The 18220-nt window shown below is 63.1% G+C and overlaps 3 protein-coding genes across 11 annotated transcripts; 1 reads left to right on the plus strand and 2 right to left on the minus strand.

Moving 5' to 3' along the window:
* The first annotated feature begins 3085 nt into the window (after positions 1 to 3085).
* Positions 3086 to 4950, plus strand: LOC125685291 (fumarylacetoacetate hydrolase domain-containing protein 2-like). 2 transcript variants are annotated; one of them, XM_048928245.1, is made up of 7 exons: positions 3086 to 3317; positions 3574 to 3790; positions 3867 to 3926; positions 4021 to 4183; positions 4249 to 4357; positions 4448 to 4535; positions 4818 to 4950. In XM_048928245.1, exons 1-7 carry the CDS (start codon positions 3112 to 3114, stop codon positions 4878 to 4880), a joined length of 906 nt encoding a protein of 301 aa, XP_048784202.1. In that variant the 5' UTR covers positions 3086 to 3111; the 3' UTR covers positions 4881 to 4950. The 2 variants fall into 2 exon arrangements, with proteins under 2 accessions (XP_048784202.1, XP_048784203.1); XM_048928246.1 differs by having other exon boundaries at positions 4739 to 4850.
* Positions 4900 to 13362, minus strand: GPAT2 (glycerol-3-phosphate acyltransferase 2, mitochondrial). Of its 8 annotated transcripts, none has more exons than XM_048928238.1 (22): positions 13288 to 13362; positions 12039 to 12084; positions 11799 to 11856; positions 11425 to 11538; positions 11277 to 11350; positions 10014 to 10124; positions 9635 to 9763; positions 8734 to 8833; positions 8526 to 8662; positions 8259 to 8358; positions 7779 to 7985; positions 7583 to 7693; positions 7252 to 7334; positions 7063 to 7169; positions 6821 to 6891; positions 6452 to 6716; positions 6233 to 6381; positions 6074 to 6151; positions 5815 to 5934; positions 5602 to 5722; positions 5179 to 5390; positions 4901 to 5106 (listed from the first exon to the last, which is right to left on the minus strand). In XM_048928238.1, the coding sequence occupies exons 4-22, from the start codon at positions 11536 to 11538 to the stop codon at positions 4990 to 4992; spliced, it is 2406 nt and encodes an 801-aa protein (XP_048784195.1). In that variant the 5' UTR covers positions 11799 to 11856; positions 12039 to 12084; positions 13288 to 13362; the 3' UTR covers positions 4901 to 4989. The 8 variants fall into 8 exon arrangements, with proteins under 8 accessions (XP_048784194.1, XP_048784200.1, XP_048784195.1 ...); XM_048928240.1 differs by having other exon boundaries at positions 12039 to 12135; positions 13288 to 13311; XM_048928241.1 differs by having other exon boundaries at positions 11995 to 12135; positions 13288 to 13311.
* A 2448-nt stretch (positions 13363 to 15810) lies between these two features.
* ADRA2B (adrenoceptor alpha 2B) lies at positions 15811 to 17750 on the minus strand. Its single transcript, XM_048928045.1, has one exon. The coding sequence runs from the start codon at positions 17357 to 17359 to the stop codon at positions 16238 to 16240; it is 1122 nt and encodes a 373-aa protein (XP_048784002.1). The 5' UTR covers positions 17360 to 17750; the 3' UTR covers positions 15811 to 16237.
* Positions 17751 to 18220: the final 470 nt, after the last annotated feature.

Consider the following 18220-nt stretch of genomic DNA (forward strand, 5'->3'; position numbering starts at 1 on the left):
CGAGCTGCCTGCCGCTCGTGGGAAGGTCGGGGGCCGCTCCGACGGCAGGAGAGGTGCTGAGGCTGCTGGGGACGGCTGGCAGTGGCGGCTGGGGGACCTCCGGGCAACTCGACGCTTCTGGAAAAGCAAAACCCCCCCAGAACGATGACGGCAGCCTTCCCACAGCCACTCGGGGTGGACATCCGCCCGCCGCCACTGCGGCCCCTGCACTCACCAGCCATCCAGGTGAGCAGACTGTCGATGTCCTTGTCCCCGGGAACGGCTGAGCTGGGGGTCCCTTCTGGAGAAAGAAGGAAATCCCCAAGGGTCAGGGCCAGCTTTCCCACAGCCCCTCGGTGCAGACATCCCCGCCTGCTCTGCAGCCCCTCAACTCACCGTTGCTGAGCCACGCCAGCACATCATCGATCTCCGAGGTGTCGACCGGGATGCCTGCGTTGGATGTCAGTTCTGGAAAGAGCAAGAAGATCCCACAGGGGCAATGCCAGCTTTCCCACCCCCCCTCGGTGCGGACGCCCACCCGCCCCCTCTGCAGACCACAGACTCACCGCTGATCCACGGGAGCAGATCAGCAACGTCCTCCGCCACATCTGCGCTCGCTGTCGCCGCTGGAAAAGCAAGAACGTCCCCAGTGAGGCAATGCCAGCCTTCCCACAGCCGCCCGGTGCGGACAGCCTGCCGCCCGCACTGCAGCCCCCAAACTCACCACCTGAGTCCAGCGCCGCGCTGCTGCAGCCGAGCGGAGCCGCGGTGGGTTGGGGGCATGCGTCGGTGGGCGCTGGGTGCCCCTGGCCCTCCGTGAGCACCACGGCATCTGCAAAGGGCCCCGCCGCCTGCTTCCAGCTGGGGGGCAGGGTGCAGGGCGCGGGGAGCCCCTGCTGCTGCGCTGGAGGTGCCGGCGGAAGGACGCGGCGATGGGGGTCCTGCAGCGGGCAGCCGCCTGCGGGCTGCGGGGGCTGCGCGTGGAACACGGCCCCAGGCCACAGCCCCATCGGCTGCGGGGGCTGCGGTGTCCCTGCCTGCAGGGGATGTCCCCAGCGGTGGGCAGGGGCTGCGGGGGGAGCCGTCCCTGGGTGCAGCCCCCAAGGTGGGAGCTGACGCACAGATGGAGGCGGCCCCCCGGGTGGGAGCTGCGCTCCCTGTCCCCGGACACGGGGCACCCCAGGCCAGACCTGAGGCACCACGTGGGTGACAACGGGGACGTAGAGGGGTTGCAGTGTCACTGGCACTGCTGCGTTGCCAAAGGTGGGCTGCATTGCAGCAGGCTGGTGGTGGCACAAACAATCCAAAGAAAGCGGCGTCGGGTGTCACAAGCACCGTCAGCGTCCGTGAAGGGATTCTCTCTGTGGGGAAATGCCCAAATGAGCGCTGGGTGAGATGTGGGGCACTGGGAGCAGCCGGAGGGCCGCAGTGCCAGGAGCAGAGCAGCCTGCTGCCTTACCTGCCAAGGGAGCTCGAGAGTGGCAGCGGGGGGTTCCGTGACCGCTGAGCTCAGCCCCTCTCCCTGAGCTCACAAGAACTCTCTGTGACACTGTCACAGCACGGCTCTGCGCCTGCCCCGTCCCCAGCACTTGCTGTGGCTGCTCGCTGTGGCCTTCCGTTGTCTCAGTGGAGATGATAAACATGATGGAAATGAACTTTTTTCGTGTCCGGGTGGCGATGGGACCAAGGGAATGGTTTTAACGTGAAGGGGGGGATTGGGATTCGAGGTCAGGGAAGTTCATCCCAGGGGGAGCTGAGGCCCTGGCACTGCTGCCCACAGCGGCCGTGGGCGCCCCATCCCTGCGGGTGCACCAGACTCAGCTCCCATTGCAGGGAATGGAGACAGAATCAGAATCACAGAATCACAGAATCACCCGGGTTGGAAGGGACCCCAAGGATCATGTAGTTCCAACCCCCCTGCCTAGCAGGGCCACCAAACATACACATTCAGATCAGGTTGCCCAGGACCCCGTCCAACCTGGCCTTAAACACGTCCAAGGACGGGGCATCCACAACCTCCCTGGGCAGCCCGTTCCAGGGCCTAACCACTCTCCTAGTAAAGAACTTCCCCCTAACATCTAACCTAAATCTTCCCTCCTTCAACTTAAAACCATTTCCCCTAGTCCTGCTGTTGTCAGCCCTTTTGAAGAGTTTACTCCCCTCCTGGGTGTAGGTTCCCTTCAGGTATTGATAGGCTGCAATGAGGTCACCCCGCAGCCTTCTCTTCTCCAGGCTGAACAAGCCCAACTCCCTCAGCCTGAGACGAAGGCAGGGACGTGGCTGATGGCACTCCAACTCCCGGTGGCATCGCAGGGCTGCGGTGCTTGGACTCTGAAAGCCACCAAACTCCTACTGCTGGCTGCCTCCCTTCACACATCCGCCTGTCACAAAGCACAGGGGCTGGAAGGGAGCTCTGGAGATGCCCGCAGTACAACCTGCCCCCAGAGCAGCTTCCCTGCAGCGCTGGCACAGGACAGTCTGCCTTGAGCTGGGAGCCCAGCACTCACCCAGTGCTCCACACGTGCCCAGTGCTTTCTGCGGCCCTCAACAGCCTCCCAGGGCCACCAGTCCTGCCCTGGGCCCCCCCACCAACACACCCGATGCTCAGTACGTGACCATCTCCTTCCCCAGGCACAGAACGAGGCAACGGGGGGCCGCGCCCGGGATCCCCCCGAGCCTCCTCTTCTGCAGGCTGAGCCGCCCCAGCTCTCCCGGAATCCCACGCCGAGCATTTCCCACGCGGCGCTGAGGAGGGGAGGCGATTCGGGGGGACGAACGGGGCCGGGCAAGGGGACGGGTTGGGAAATCGGAGCTGCGGAACGGACGGCAGGCAGAAGCGGTGAGCAACGAACGCTCAACGTTTAATCGTTTAACACACAGAGCGACAAACAGCGCCCAGCGGCCCCGAGGCGCGGGGCGGGCGGCGGCGGAGACTCGGAGCAGCGGAGCGGCGCAGCGCCGCTCTCCCCGCATGGAGCCCCGCAGCCGCGGCCGCCATTGACGGAGAGCCCGCGCTCGGCCCCGCCTCCCCCGTTCTCCCATTGGTCGGTCCGCCGAACGGGGCGGGAGCTCCGCGCGGGGTCCTTTCCGTGATCGGTCGCGCCGTCATTGCGTCATCAGCGCGCGTCCCGCATGGCCCAGGCCCGGCTGCCCGCGGCGCTGCCCCGCGTCATGCGCCTGCTCCGCTTCCAGCGTCCCGGGGCGGCTGGGCCCCGGCTGGGGCTGCAGGAGGACGAGGGCGGGGACGTGGTGGATCTCAACGAGGCCGAGCCCACGCTGCCTCGCTCCATGCGGGCCTTCCTGGAGAGCGGCGAGCACGGGCTGGCGGCTGCCCGCAGGTGGGGGTCCGGGGATGGTAAACGGGTCCGGAGATGGGCGAGGCGCTCCGGAGGTCGGTGTGGAGGTCGCGAGGCGGACTCGCGGATCCCCGAGGTGCCTCCAGGGCGGCAGAGCGGGTGTCGGAGTGTCGCGCTGTGTGCTGGGGTCCCCTGGCGGGTGCCGGGCACCTCGCTGCGGTGTTCCGGTGCCCCGAGCCGGGCGCTGAGGCCCGCAGGTGGAAGCCCGGTGCCCCCCGCACTCAGTCCCGCCTCGCAGAGCGCTGGCCTCGGGCCAGCACCGTTTGCCCCGGGCGGGATTGCGGCTGTTGGCGCCCATCGACGACCCCGAGAAGGTGATCTGCGTGGGGCTGAACTACCGCGACCACTGCCTGGAGCAGGACGTCAAGGTGCCCAAGGAGCCGCTCATCTTCAGCAAGTTCCCCAGCGCCATCGCCGGGCCATTCGATGACATCGTGCACCCGGCCGAGAGCAGCGTGAGTGCCCGCGGGCCCTCTCCCCCTGCAGGGTACGGCCCGGCCCAGCCCCCCTGCACGCCACCTTCTCCCCCAGGAGGTGGACTGGGAGGTGGAGTTGGCTGCCATCATCGGGAAGACGGGGCGGCACATCCAGGTAACACTTTCTCCGGGTGTGCTGGGATCCAGCCCTGCTGTGTGCCCCCATCCTGTTGGCTGAGTGGGTCCCTGTGCCTTCCCCCCGCCCACAGGAATCAGAGGCTATGGAGCACATTGTAGGCTTCACTGTGGCCAACGATGTCAGTGCCCGGGACTGGCAGATGCGAAGGAATGGGAGGCAGTGGCTGCTGGGGAAGACTTTTGACACCTTCTGTCCCATAGGGCCGGCTATTGTCACCAAGGACTCAGTGACAGGTGGGGACTGGGCAGAGAGGGGGTCTTTTTTTCCAGCTCCTTAGGATGACACATCTCCTCTGCAGACGTCCACAACCTGTGCATCCGCTGCAGCGTCAACGGGCAGCTGATGCAGAACAGCAGCACCAGCCAGCTTGTCTTCAGGTTGCCCCAGCTCGTCGCCTGGGTGTCCCAGTATGTAGCACTGGGGGGGGGGGGGGGGGCAGCATCCTGGTTCTCCAGGTGCTTGGGAGACAACCAGCTGACACCTCCTGTGCCCCCCAGGTTTGTCACGCTGCGCCCTGGGGATGTCCTGCTGACAGGAACCCCTCCTGGCGTGGGGGTTTTCAGGAAGCCCCCCGTGTTTCTCAAGGTGAGCACCGGGTGGGGTCACTACATAGGGCCGGGTGGGTCAGTGTGGCAGAAGAACAGTTCCCTCTGAAGTTAGCACTTCAGCTTCATGTGTTCCCCTCCCTGTCCCTTGTCACCAACCTCCTCAGCAACCCAGATTTCCCCTTTCTGGGTTCCCGGCTCCTGCTGGAAGTAGAAAACCCTGCCACTGCTCTCCCCCTGCAGCCCCCTCCCCCTCCATCCTCTCTGTGGGGATGAAGGAGCTGCCAGATGCACGGGGCTGCAGCATCTCCTGCCTTTGCAGCAAGGTGACGAGGTGCAGTGCGAGATTGAGGAACTGGGCACCATTTGCAACAAGGTGGTGTGAGGACCAACCTCCACCTCAGACCTGCCGTGCCTTGCCACGATGGCTCTCAATAAATCCGCACCAGGAGACAGCTGCTGCTCCCGGCTTTATTGCTCTGCAGGGTTGGTGGCTACAGCTGCATGAACTGCTCAAGGAAGGCTCGCAGCTTCCCCTGGCCCTCGCTGGAGCTGAATGGCTGCACGAGGTGCAGAAGGGGCCCCAAAGGGCTCTGCGTCTCCTTCAGCACCTGGGGGGTTGGGGGTGTCACCGGCAAGACTGCTGATGGGGGTGGGGGCAGAGCCCCCCCACCTACACTCACCCCTATGTTCTTGAAGCTCTGCAGTGTGCTCAGCACCAGGCTCCTGGGGGTGCGCGTGGGGCACTCTGGAAAAACAGACATCCTCAAAGGTGCCCCCCACCCCTGTTCCACCCACAGCCCTGCTGGGGTGGGTGGACCCCCAACATGCCCCCACTCACCCAAACCATCCTCCTCTGCCAGGAACTGCTGCAGTGCACATGCACACATTGCTTCTGAAGGGAGAGCAGGATCAGCATTGGGGTGGGGAGAAAACCTCAGTGCCCCCTCCACCCCACCCCACGGCACCGCAGCCCCCTCCAGCTTCAGCGAGAAGCTGAGTTACGAGTGCAAGTGTGCCTCAGTCTCCCCCAGAGCTGAGTGGGGCTGATGTGGGGGCAGAATGGGTGGCCCAGGGTCATATGGGAGGTTCAGGGGGAGTCCTACCTGTCTGGGGCCAGCTGTGTTGTTCCAGGAAAGCCACTGCTCGCACATAGGTCGCCAGCACAGGGCTGAGGAGGTGACAGAAGAAGAGGAGGAAGCCAGGTGAGTCTTTGGGCTCGCGGATCTGGAAAGGAAAGAGCCAGATTTTCAATGAGTTTGTTAAGCCTCAGTGCGCCAAGGCATGCTAGGGCCACGGAGCAGGGAGCCCCTGCATACCCTGAAGCAGCGTTTGCGGTGGCTGTCATCGCTGTCACTGTCACTGAAGTCCAGGTCGGTCCAATGCAGAGTCCTGCCGCATCGCCATGAGGACACATCGCAGAGATAGCGCTCACCCTCCTGCAGAGCGAAGCTTTGCGCTGGCACTGCATGTCCTCATCCCCTCACCTCTACTCAGGGAAACCTCCCAATCCAGGGAGCAGTGGATTCGTGCTGCAGTCCCTTGTTCCCTTCCCAACCAGGACTGGAGGACACCCACCTCTTCAGCCTCCAGCAGCCCGCACAGTGTGAGCTTGTCCAAGACATCCTGGCTCTGGCAGTCAAGGGGCTGGCAGGGCTGCAGGGAGAAGGGGGTGGGCAAGGAGCCGCACAGCTGCCTCCATGTGCCATGGGCAGCCCTAGTGCCACCTGCATCTACCTTCAGCCCCAGCAGGTTGGGGGGCAGCAGCTGCAGCAGCGCCAGGATCTTGCGGTGCAGCTCATCCTCACTGAAGGTGATGCTGGAGGGGCAGGGGGCCTCCCCCACAAAGGGCAGCAGCTCCAGCAGCAGGGCACGGATGGCACAGGCTGTGGGCACAGCATGGTGAGCAGCATCACTGCTGCCCAAAGCAGGGACCCCCAGCACCCTACTGCTCACCTCCCACCGCCTCACTGGCAAAGACGGGCACAAGTTGAGCACTGTGGCGGCTCAGCTCCTGCTGCGTCTCTGCTGAGTCCTTGACGACCACCATGACATCACCCAGGGGTGCAAGATGGTAGAGGGTGAGGTGGGCTCTGAGCAGGGCCAAGCTGTGCAGCACCAGGTCACGGAGCTGCCCCGAGAAGCTCACATCATGCTGCCGTAGCAGCGTCTCCTCCAGCAGCCACGCAAAGTCTGCCATGAGCTGTGAGAGCCGCACGCACTGCAGGAAGAGGGGGCTGAGCTGGCCAGGAGCTACAAGGGGCAGGCCGGGAAGCTTGCTCCAGCAGCAGACGAAGCTGGAACCCCAAAGGGCTCTGGCCTCACCTTGCGGTGCTTGTGCAGCAGCAGCGCCGCTGTGATCCCCACAGCTGTGACGGCAGAGCATGCAATGGCATCTGCGAGGAGCAAGAGGCACTGCTGTTTGCGCCCTGTTTCCAGCGCAGGTGCTGCCGTGCAGCAGCCACACATGGAAATGAGCAGTAATTGCAGCACAGCTGCTGTCAGTCAGAGAGGAAGTGGGGACATGCAGTCCTTTGTATTCCCATGCCCTCCCCAGAGCTGCATACCACTCAGGGCGTGCAGGCCCAGCTTTGTCACCATCATTTCCTCTTCTGCCTCTGAGCTGGTGGTCATTCCGTGCTCCGGACCATCCGCCCTGCTGTAATCCGGCTGTCTGGAGCCGTAAGAAATAGAGAGGTGGGAAACCGGGGCTGGGAACAGGCAGTGAGGGCAAGGCACTGCTCCCCCTGGCTTACAGCACACCGAGGATGGTGGGCAGCAGCTCCTCCAGTGGCTTCCCCATGGTGCTCCGACAGATGAGGCTTTGTGCCACAAACTCCTGGAGAGGAGCACACAGCCCATGAATGCCTGCAGCCCACAGCCGACTCATTGCTTTCAGTCCCTCCAAGAGCTGCCCCACAGGCTCATGGAATCTCTGCAGATCCCCCCAACACCCCAAGCCCCTCTGTGCAATTCCACAAGGCTCGCACAGCCCCAAGCCTTGCTGTACCGTGTCCCCCGGGGACCGGGCTGGGCTCTGGGAGCCAGCTCTACCACAAGAGCCCCAACTGGACCCCACCACTGTACCTGCAAGGAGAAGGGCTGGGCCAAGTCCACACGAGCGCAGCCGAAGCATCGGCACAGGGCTCGGCACACAGCCCAGAGGCAGGCCCCAAGGCCGAGGGGCTGAGCACTGTGCTGGGGGGAGAGGGAAGGCAGCATTACTGGGGGGTGACAGGAGAGATGCCCCTATTCCCAGCTGCGGCGCCATGTGCAGCCTCACCGCTCCATTCATGCAGAATCTGTCGGGCGTCTGGTCGTAGGCGATGCCCACAGGGACCAGGAGGATGTCTGGCACAGCACCATCCTGCACAGCGCGGCACAGCGGGGCCAGCCAGGCACGGGCCGGGCTGGAGAGGTGCCACAGGGCACAGGGCTCCTCCAGGAAGATCACCAGAGGCTGCTGGCTCCTCAGCACCTCCTCGACGTACTGGAGCAGAGGGGGAAAGTTGGGGCTGACGATGGCACCATAGGGACCTGTGGGAGCTGCCACCGCCCATTGCTGGGGGTTTAGCGTGGCCTGGCAGCTTTGCCCTTCTGTCTGTGAGCCCGAGATGCCCCCACTGAGCACCTTGAGAGCTTGGGGGGGCAGGAGGGAGGTTCTTCCTCCACTGCAGGGGTTGGAACTTGATCATCTTAAACCCAACCCAACCGTTCTCTGATTCCCATCCCAGCACTGGGGGAATGCCAGGGTGAGACGTACCGAGGTCAGCACAGCTGCTGGGAGCTCTCCATCCTGGCCACTCAAAGCCTGCTCCACCCTCGTGGGCAGGAAAACTGCTCCCAGACAGCCAAGCAAGGCCCTGCAAGGGAAGAAAGCACCATGAGCGCCCACCCCGCACAAGGTCGTGTCCCCATTACCAACCCTGTGCCCTTCCCGCTCCCTAGCCCAGCTTGGTGTGCGCAGCTGCATCCACCCCATGTGGGGAAGCGGCCGCATGCAGCCGGATGAGGATTCCCCGTGCCTTACCGCAGGCGAGGGCTGCAGGTCAAGTTGCCCACCGTCACCCTGGGCACGCCCAGGCCCTGGGAGAAGAGGAGGAAGGACAGGAGCAGCCCATCCACCTGGGACTTGTGGGTGGAGAGGAAAACCAGTGGCACGCCGGGCTGCGGGGATGGAGGATGCAGTGAGAGCTCGGCACTGCGGTGTGCCTGGAGCAGGCAGGCAGGTTCCTCACCGTCCTGGCGGCCCTCAGCACCGTCTCCAGCTGCCCCCGGTGCAGCTGCACGCTGAGGAAGAGGCGGCTCAGAAAGCGAAGCAGCGCCCAGCAGCACAGCCTGAGGGGAGGAGAGGCACAGCACAGGGGTGAAAAGCCGTACGGGGCCACGGGCTGCACCCAAAGCCCTCCAAAACCTCAGCCAGGCAACAGGACAGCACAGCCAGGGCTGTGAGCACATCCTTTCCCCATCACTGCACCATCGCCTGCCTCAGTTCCCCCCATCTGAGCACCAAACAGGGCTGTGCAAGATGGCTGACTGCACAGCATCGACTCCTCGTCTCACTGCTCAGCTCCCACGAAGCAAATAAACAGCTTTACTATAAATTAAGTTAAAACATTAAAGGCTGGATGTGACAAGACCACCTCCTCTGCCCCGGCAACAAAAGCTGAAGTCAATTACCCCTCCATCTCCCCGTCCTCCCGCACGCCGCTTACGGGAAGGATCCGAATGCTTTTATCCCCAGGGTAATTTCTTCCCTTTAAATACTTCAGACTGCTCAGAGGGTTCTTTTATTACAGCTCAATCAGACAAGCAATTAGGCTACAATGCAACCTTTAATTGCCAATTTCTCAATGACAGGAGGTAAAAAGGAAAAAAAGAGAAAAAAAAAAAAAGAGCTTAGAAAGAAAAATTTCCTTTTGCTTTGCTTTGCTTTGCTTTCCATCCCCCCCAGCGTGGCCATTTTCCCCCTCTTTGCCACTCTGGTGTTGCACTCCGCTCTGCAGAGGGGACAATATCCCCACAGAGCTGTGAGTTGCAAACTGCCACGCGTGGGGCTCTGCACAAACTGAAGGAGGAGACTGGGGCTGGGAATGGCCCACCATGGAGCTGGGACCCCAACCCGGGGCCTGCACCCACCTGAGCACGGGCAGGCAGAGCGGGGCCTGGATCCTAGCCAGGATCCCCAGGACTTTCTCCTTGCACTGCTGCTGGAACTCGCTGTCCCTTCTGCAGCTGCGTGCCTGGCTGGCAGCGACATCCTGCACCCTGCATGGAGATGAGGTGGGAGCAAGGGGTTAACGCGTTTTTCAGCAAAAGACAAAAAACCAGTTATGGATTACAGTAATTACAATGTACCGGCTGCCAAGCCTGGGCTGTACAATTAGCAGTGACAAGGGTGGAGGTGACAGGTGCCTGACAAGGCCGCGTCACCCAGCGCCGTGCGGCACGGAGCAGCCCCCGTGCGAGGACCCCTGGGGGTGGCAGCGAAGGGGAGCAGAGAGCCAATGCCACGCACCTCTTATTGCTGCAGACTCTCTCCAGGAGGTCCCTGGGGGTGTCGGTGAGCACTTTCCAGCTGCCCACAGCCAGGATGCAGCAGATCCGTCGCACCAGCCAGCCCCTGAACCTGGGTGAGACGAGCGGTGAGCACCGTGAGCGCCGCAGGGCGCCGGCACTGCCTCACCTCCCACACAGGCTCCTGGCGAGCGTTTAAGGCTCTGGTTCCCATCTCACAGCTGGGGAAACGTGCTGGGAACATGCTGGCGGCTTTGGGGTGCAAGGGAAGCTCTCCAGGCACCAGGCAGCCTCCCCAAAGCTGCTGCTGCCAGTGACAGCCCGCTCAGCACACAGCCCCTGCCAGCAGCAGCAATGCTCCATCCCAAGCTGGGACTTCCCCAAATGTGCCCCACATCCAAGCTACACAAACACCACCAGGTCAGAGAGGGCTGAAACTGAGGCTTTGAGCTTTGCAGTGCACAGGAAGCTGGCGCGAGGCGCTCTGGCAGCGAAGCAGGGACTGATACCTGGGTCTGCTCTCGCTCTCAGCCTCCCATCTCCAGCCTCTCTTCAGCATCCCACAGCTCCTGAGGCACACTGAGCAGAGATGAATTATTCAGAGAGTTTGAAAGCTGGGAGCTGGGATATTTCAAGCAGAAGGGAGCGTCGTGACCCGATTTGGAAAAAAACACAGCGCAAAACTGCCAAACCACTAGGGACTGCTCCAAAAAGGAGAGGAACCACGGGAGTCCAGCACCTCCAAAACCAGATAACTGCACAAGAGCAGCCACATCAGCTCCTCAGCATCACAGCAGCTGAGCTCCAGCACTGGGCCGTGGGGAGGAGGACACACATGGGGGCTGGGAGCAAGCTGGCCCAGCATGCATGAAATCTTCCTTGCGCCAGAGTCCAAAGGGAGAACAAACCCCCCCCTGCTCCTTCTCAGGCTCTTCCCAAGAGCTTCAAGAGTCCAAGTGTTGATTTCAGAACTCACAAACCCTCGACACTGCGGCTGGCTGCCCTTTGAGGCCATAAGGGTGACAGCAGAGGAACAGACCAAGCCCTTTCCTCTCTGCTGTTATTAGCACTCTGCACTTGGAGATGTGCCTACAGTTCAGAAAATAATTAGCATGATTGCTTTCTGGACTAATTAGCGAGCAAGTGTGACAGAGAGGCATCCCCACGCTCCAGTGCCACAGGGTAACTTAATTTGGACAAAGAAAGAACAAAATTTGTAACGACTGCTCTGCCCAGCACTCCCAGCACAGGGCTCTGACCTCACCTGGTGTCCTCCTCCGTCACCCAGGTGGCACTGCGGAAGCCGAGGGCAGAGAGACGAGCGTGGTAGAAGCCATCCTGGGAGCAAAGCAAGGCGTCAGACTTGGCTTTGGCTGCAGGAGACAGCAGCCCTTGGCCGACCCTGGGCTCACCCAGCTCCTTGGGGTGCAGGCCTGGCAGCAGCGCCTCAGGAGCGGCCGGAACCAGCGCCGAGAGGGGATGAAAACTTCCACTCTTTGCCCCGACTCAGAGAACCAGGCCTTCATCTGAAACAAGGCAGAAATGTAAGGGGAGGGACGGCACGAGACATCCTTCACCTGGAAATAATGACGTGAGGGTGAATAGTGTCCAAAATGCATTCCCACCGGGGAGAAGGGAAGCCCCGCCACTGGGCTCACTGGGGAGAAACAAAGGTGCTGTTTGCTGGTGCCATCCCCCCGGGCTCAGCACCACCGTGTTTGTGCCACCATCACTGCAGGAGTGTGGGGACCCAGACGGGGCAGGACCAGCACCCCGGGGTGCTCACCGTGCGCTGGTAGCAGCTGGCCCTCACAGATGTGTCTGGCACGGCCCGCAGAGCTCAGCTGAGGAAACAGGAACAGCGAGAGCTGGGAACACGGGGATGTGCGCCTCATCCCCATCTCACAGCACAGAGAGCACAAGAGCAGCCAGGAGGCCTCTCCCCCAAATCTGGGATGGGAGGGCAGCAGGGTGGGACCCACAGGGCATAGGAAGGAGGTAGTGAGCCCCTCTCCACTGCAGGCACCTGAAGGGAAGGGAGCTGCTCCTCGGTGGGGAGATGAGTTGTTCTCCTGCAGAGGGAGAGGAGGGGGGGAGAAACAGCAGCCAATGCACCAAAAGCCCTCGGGAAAAGAATTTCTTCTTTGTAAGACAGCTCCGGCACAGCTGCAATTGACTTTTCCCTCCCACACTCTCCTCCCCCAGGCAAGTCGATGCCAATCTGCACCCAAAACCCCCACGGTCTCCCCGAGACGCAGAGATCCCTCCATCCCTGGGAGGGTTGGGGGCACCCGGAGCGGCGTTGCTTTCCTCCGTGCCCAAACCCAGCCCCACAACAGCAGCCCCAAGGGAAGGGTCAGGCAGCAACAACTGCCCAGCATCCCACTGCTGGAAATCCCCAAACACGGAGAGACCCCCAAAAAACACGGCAGGAAAATAAACCACCGCAGCTGCTTGCTGCCAATGAGGTGCAAGGTGCCAGGAAGAGCAGGGCGACGGCCTGGGCTGCTCAATGCCCCACACAAACCCCTCTGGCAGAGCCGGCGCAGCCAGTGGGGCTGCAAACACTTCTTCCCCCGCTTCAGAGCAGAGATTTTAAAGTCATTTCATTCCAGGAATCAGCACTCAATGAGACTCCTGGCAGCTCGCTTGTAGAAAAACAACCTGTTTGTCAACTGCAGCACGGGGAAAACGGGAGAAACGGGGGAGAAAAGGAGAAGCAGGGCCGACGTCAGCGTGCGCTGGGGCACCGGGGGGACCCGCAGGGGAACCTGACCGGGTTCGGACAGAGTGCACGGGGGCGCAGGGAACCGGCCGGCCCGGCCTTGAGCCGTGGGGCCCCGCCTGCAGCCGCGCCGTGCCGGAGGGGCCCCGTGCCGTGCAGCTGGGGGAGAGGGGATGGAAGCAGGCGGATGGGGTCGGGCCTGAGGAGGGGCTGCTGGCGCGGGGCGCCCCGCGGGGCCTCGGGGGTTTCCCCAGCGCACGGGGCTCCTTCCCCTCCACGGGGATCCCGCGGGTTTGGAAGCCCACCCGAAGGGCTCTGGTTGGGGTCCCACCCCCCACGGATCCCTTCCACGCCGCACGGACCCCGCAGGGCCACGTGGGAGGAAGCGGCCCCAACGGCGCCCGAGGGTCCGCAGGGCCTGGGCAGGGGCCGCACCACGCGGGCCCCAATCGCACAGGCCCCAATCAATCACACAGCCCCCATACGGAGCCCACTGAGCCCCACACGTCCCGTGCGGCCCCACGCTGCCCCACCCCGGCCCCCGGCCCACCTCAGCACAGCCCGGCGCTGCCGCCCCGCTCCGGCCCCTGGCCATGCGGACCCCCGGGGCGGTGCGGGAGGCGGTGCTGGGGCGGGGGGGGGGGGGGGTGAAGGATGAGGAGGGAAAAAAGGCAGGAAAAAAAAAGTGAAGGGGCAGAGAATGGCGCTCCGTCGGCCGGGCCGGGCTCTGCGCTGCCCCCCTCTTCCTCTCTATTCTCCCTCTTTTTTAGGCTCTCCCTCTCTTATTTTGTCCCTTTCCTCCCTTTTTACCCCTTTTCCCCCGTGCCCATCTCCATAGGACTGTGTCCAACCCCATAGGATCGTGCCCACCGCAATAGGATGAAGCCCAACCCCATGGGACCGTTCCCACCCCATAGGATGCTGCCAACACCACGAGACCATGTCCAACCCCACAGGGTCATGCCCATCCCCATAGGACTATTTCCCATCCCCGTAGGATGATGCCCAGCCCCATAAGATCATGCCCAGCTCTGTAGGACCATTCCCGTCCCCTATAGGATGCTGCCAACCCCATAGGACCATTCGCATCCCATGTCAGCTGTGGGCAAACACAGCTTCATCCCCTGGAGCCCCACAGCCGCAGGCTGAGCCCCAGCTGCAGCTCATCGCACCCCACATCCCCCCAGGTCTTTTTTATGATCTTCCATCTTTGGGATTTGTTACAAAAATTGTTAAAAAAACATAAATGGGATTTGTTGAAATGAATTTTACATGGTCTCTCTTTGCAGCAAACCCAGCTTAGGGGGATTTCAGTTAGTCACCATGACAACCCGGTGCTGTTCTGGGGAAATTACTGGGGAGAGGAGGGCTGCGAGCACCGGGGAGTGGGGAGGGGACAAAGTAAAGGGGCAGTGATGGGGCAGAGTGGGCACTGGGTCTGTGTGCAGGTCACAGGATGATGCCCAGCCCCATAGGACCATACCCAAGCCCTCAGGATAATGCCCAACCCCATAGAACCATGTCCAACCCCACTGAACAATGCCCAGCCCTACAGGGCCATTCCCATTCCCATGGGACCGTGCTCAACCCCATAGGTCCATGCCCAGCCCAAAAGGACCATGGCCATCCCCAAAAGAGTTTGCCAACACGACAGGATCATTCCCCTCCCCACAGGTCCATTCCTAACCCCACAGGACCATTCCTAACCCCACAGGACCATGCCCATCCCCATTGTATGTGGCCAGCGCCATAGGACCATTCGCATCCCCAAACCCGTAGGACAATGCCCATCCCCACAGGATGTTTCCAACCCCACAAGACTATGCCTGACCCCATAGTACCAATCTCAGCCCTATAGAACTGCTCCCAACTCTGTAGGATCTTTCCCACTCCACAGGGCTGTGCCCAGCCCCACAGCCCCCCACTGATACGGGATGTGGGGAGGCAAGGGGAGGGGCTGTGGGGACTGCTGGAAGGGGCCCAGCATCTCAGCGTGCAGCGGCCACGGTCACACGCCCTCTCCCATGCAGCCACCACCCCAGCACTGTCCCAGCACGCTGGGTTGGACTGACGGCCGAATTGGGATGGGGAGGGAAGTGTCCAAGCTGGGAAAAGCCTTCCCAAAGAGCTCAGCCTGGCTTTGGGGCGGCCAGAGGCCACGTCCCTGGTGGGACAGGGAGGCGGCGGAGGGCCAGCACTGCTCTGCCACTGCAGGAGCGAGATGTCCCCAGCTCTGTCCCAGGGGGCTGAGCTCAGTGTACACAGCCCCACGTCCTCTGCTTGTCCCTGTCTCTGTGTGGGGGGACTGGGCTTGGTTCCCTGGAACACATGGGTCAGGGGTACTGTGCAGCATCATGAGGGGCCCCATAGACCAGGGGTGGTGTGGGGAACATAGGGCCCACAGAGCCCATAGGGACGTGGGGACATCACACCCCACGTGGGCTCCTTCCCCTCCTCAGGCCCACAGAGCCCTGGGGGTTTGGGATCCCACTGATGTGGGGCACAATGTGCCATTGTGAGTCCCAGTGCATCAGCGCAGGCTGTGACGTGGGGCCGCAATGCCCCACTGTGTGTCATGCTGCACCACGGCTGTTCATCACACGCTGCTGTGGGTCACCACACACCACCACAAGTCTCCACACGCTGCCACCATTCACCACACGCTGCCACCATTCACCATGCACCACCATAAGTCAACCACGATCCACCAGTACGGGTCGTGGTGCGCTGCCAGACGATGGGTCACAGCATGCTATGGGGTGTCATACACCATCCTGAGCCACAACAGCCGGATGTGGGTCACATCACACCAACAGAACCCGGCACCCCACTGGCACAGCTCACAAACACCCCCTGACCAGGGCTGTATCAGACACCCGAGAATCCCCTCCCTATCAGTATGCCCAGCAGGGCTTTGTCCCCATCACGGTTTGGTGACCTCGGGGCCATGCCCCAGGGGAGGGAGTTATTCTCCGGGGGGGCTGCGGGGGGGGATGATGTTTTTCTAATCATTTTCCTGCCATAAATACCCGACCCTGTGCAAACATTCTGTTCCCACTCACGCCGCACGCATTCCTCCGTCCGCTGCCTGCGACCCACAGCTGCAGAAATGGCTCAGCCCCACGGCTGCCCCTGTCCCCACAGATCCCCTGCAGTGGGGAGAAGACAGTGAGATGGTTCCTCTGACTTACAAAATACTTTTTATTGTTAAAAGGCGGCAGCCGCCGGGATGTGGGGCAGATGGGGAGAAGGGGGAAATCACCCCTGATTTCATGGGGGGCACAGCGTGTGAGGTGGGGAGAAATGCCGCCCCCCAAATGCAGCCCCCGTGCATCGCTGTTGGGATGGGAACACGTGGGGCTGCGTGTGCCCCAAACCTGCAGGGCAGTGGGAAAGGGGAGGAGAAATAAGGGGAGGGGGAAAGAGAGAAAGGGGAGGAAAAGGGGAAAAGAAGCAGCGGGCAGCGGGAGGGGCTGAGTGCCAGCGAGGGTCTGAGCCCCTCACCACGCCGTGCGGGCGCTGCGGCGGCAGAGGATGCGGCGGAAGGCCCTGCGGAAGTCGCGGTTGAAGGCGGTGTAGATGACGGGGTTGAGGGAGCTGTTGCAGTAGCCGATCCAGAAGAAGAACTGGAAGACGCCATCGGGCACTTTGCAGCGCCGTGGGCAGATGGCGCCCAGGCTGTAGAGGAAGAAGAAGGGGAACCAGCAGAGCACGAAGACGCCGATGACCACGGCCAACACGAAGGTGAAGCGCTTCTCCCGGTTCGCCTGCGCCTTCCTCCGCCACGGAGCCGGGCTCAGCGCTGGCGCCAGCACCACGCGCCCCGTCCCAGTGGCCACGGTGTCCCTGGGCCGCCCCGATGGCTGCGGGGAGCCTCCAGGCGGCGCCGCCGGCTCGCCGGAGCCCAGCAGCGAGGTCCTGTCTGCAGGCAGGGGCCGGGGGCCCGAGGCGTCCCCATGGGTGGCGGGGGCGGTTCTCGGGGGGCCAGGGCCGGTGTGGGGCTGGCGGCGGTGCCGGCGCCGGGCGATCAGGTAGATGCGCAGGTAGACGAGGATCATGATGAGGCACGGCGCGAAGAAGGAGCCGACGCTGGAGGAGAGGATGTACCAGGCCTCCTCGTTCAGCTTGCACTGCGGCCGGCCACCCGGAGCCGCCTTCTTCTCGCCCTTGTAGACCAGCGGCGGCAGCGAGATGGCGGCGGCGATGCTCCAGACGATGCCAATGCCGCACTTGACGCGGCGCGGCGTGCGCTTGGCGTTGTACTCCACGGCACGGCTGACGGACCAGTAGCGGTCCAGGCTGATGGCGCAGAGGTGGACGATGGAGGAGGTGCAGAAGAGCACGTCCAGCGCCAGGTAGATCTCGCACCACGCCTTCTGGAAGTACCAGTAGCCCAGCAGCTCGTTGGCCAACGAGAAGGGGATGATGAGGACGGCCACCAGGATGTCGGCGGCCGCCAGAGACACCAGGAACAGGTTCTGGGGCGCCCGCAGAGAGCGGCTGGTCAGCACGGCCAGGATCACCAGGGTGTTGCCGGCGATGGTGAACAGCACCAGGAAGGTGATGGCAGCGGCGATGGCGGCGGCAGCCTGCACCGAGTAACCGCCCGCGGGGCTCGGCATGGCGAGGGAGGGCGGCCCGGCCGCGGGGACCGGCTGGTGGCACTCAGCATCCCTCGGGGGGACAGGGGACGGGGCGGGAGGACGGGGCGGAGGAGAGCTGGGGGACGGCGGTCCCGATGGGCATGGTGCTGCTGGGCTGCCTGCCTGCGCCCTGACCCAACTTATCCTACCCCTAACCCTGAACCCAAACCCTAACCTTGCACCCTAACCGCAACCCAAACCCCGCGCCCCAACCCAAACCCCGCACCCCAGCCCCACACCCTTCCCGCGGGTCTCTTGATGTTTCCCCGTCCCCGCCCGCCGCTGCCGTTACCGGTGCCGGTGCCGCCGGGCTCTGTTCCTCCCGGCGCCGCCTCCCCGGGTTTTATTGGGGACGGGAGGGCTCTGAGCTGCCCCCGCCTCCGGGGCGGACCCGGGGACACGCGGAGGGACCGGGAGCTGCGGACGGCCCGGCGGCACTTCGGCACCGGCTGCGTGTCACCCCTCGGTGCCCCCCGTCCCCTTCTCACCGCCCCCAACGCTGCCATCCTCACCCCAGGACCTCCATGACGCCCCATCCCTTTGCCAGCGCGTGTCCCCCTGACCCCCCCCCCTCCCGGCTCCCGTATCCCTTTGGGTACCCGAGCCACAATCCCCCACTGCCCTGAGCCCCCCCGGCCCCAGCCACCACTAGGGCTGCTGACCCCAAACCTGTGCTCACTTGTTTCTATCCCAGCCCCGGGGATGCTGCAGGGGCTGCCTCCAGCACAGCCCTAGGCTGAAATGTGGGCTGAGAAAGGGAGAAGGGAACGAGCCCCCTTCCCTGCCCCCTTCCCCCTCCCAGCCCAGCCAGAGAAACCGCCAGCAAGCCCACACCAAGAA

Source organism: Lagopus muta, chromosome 27 (assembly GCF_023343835.1).
Source record: "Lagopus muta isolate bLagMut1 chromosome 27, bLagMut1 primary, whole genome shotgun sequence".
Taxonomy (NCBI): domain Eukaryota; kingdom Metazoa; phylum Chordata; class Aves; order Galliformes; family Phasianidae; genus Lagopus; species Lagopus muta.

What these genes read in the sequence shown, in the direction of transcription:
- LOC125685291 (XM_048928245.1), top strand. Translation starts at nt 3,112, where the DNA reads ATGGCCCAGGCCCGGCTGCCCGCGGCGCTGCCCCGCGTCATGCGCCTG. An exon ending in TGCACCCGGCCGAGAGCAGC is followed by an intron (nt 3,791 to 3,866) that starts GTGAGTGCCCGC and finishes CTTCTCCCCCAG; the next exon opens with GAGGTGGACTGGGAGGTGGA. An exon ending in AGACGGGGCGGCACATCCAG is followed by an intron (nt 3,927 to 4,020) that starts GTAACACTTTCT and finishes CCCCGCCCACAG; the next exon opens with GAATCAGAGGCTATGGAGCA.
- GPAT2 (XM_048928237.1), bottom strand. Translation starts at nt 13,332, where the DNA reads ATGGCCAGGGGCCGGAGCGGGGCGGCAGCGCCGGGCTGTGCTGAG. An exon ending in GGGCCTGCACGCCCTGAGTG is followed by an intron (nt 6,892 to 7,062) that starts GTATGCAGCTCT and finishes TGCTCCTCGCAG; the next exon opens with ATGCCATTGCATGCTCTGCC. An exon ending in TGCCAGTGAGGCGGTGGGAG is followed by an intron (nt 6,382 to 6,451) that starts GTGAGCAGTAGG and finishes CTGTGCCCACAG; the next exon opens with CCTGTGCCATCCGTGCCCTG.
- ADRA2B (XM_048928045.1), bottom strand. Translation starts at nt 17,359, where the DNA reads ATGCCGAGCCCCGCGGGCGGTTACTCGGTGCAGGCTGCCGCCGCCATC.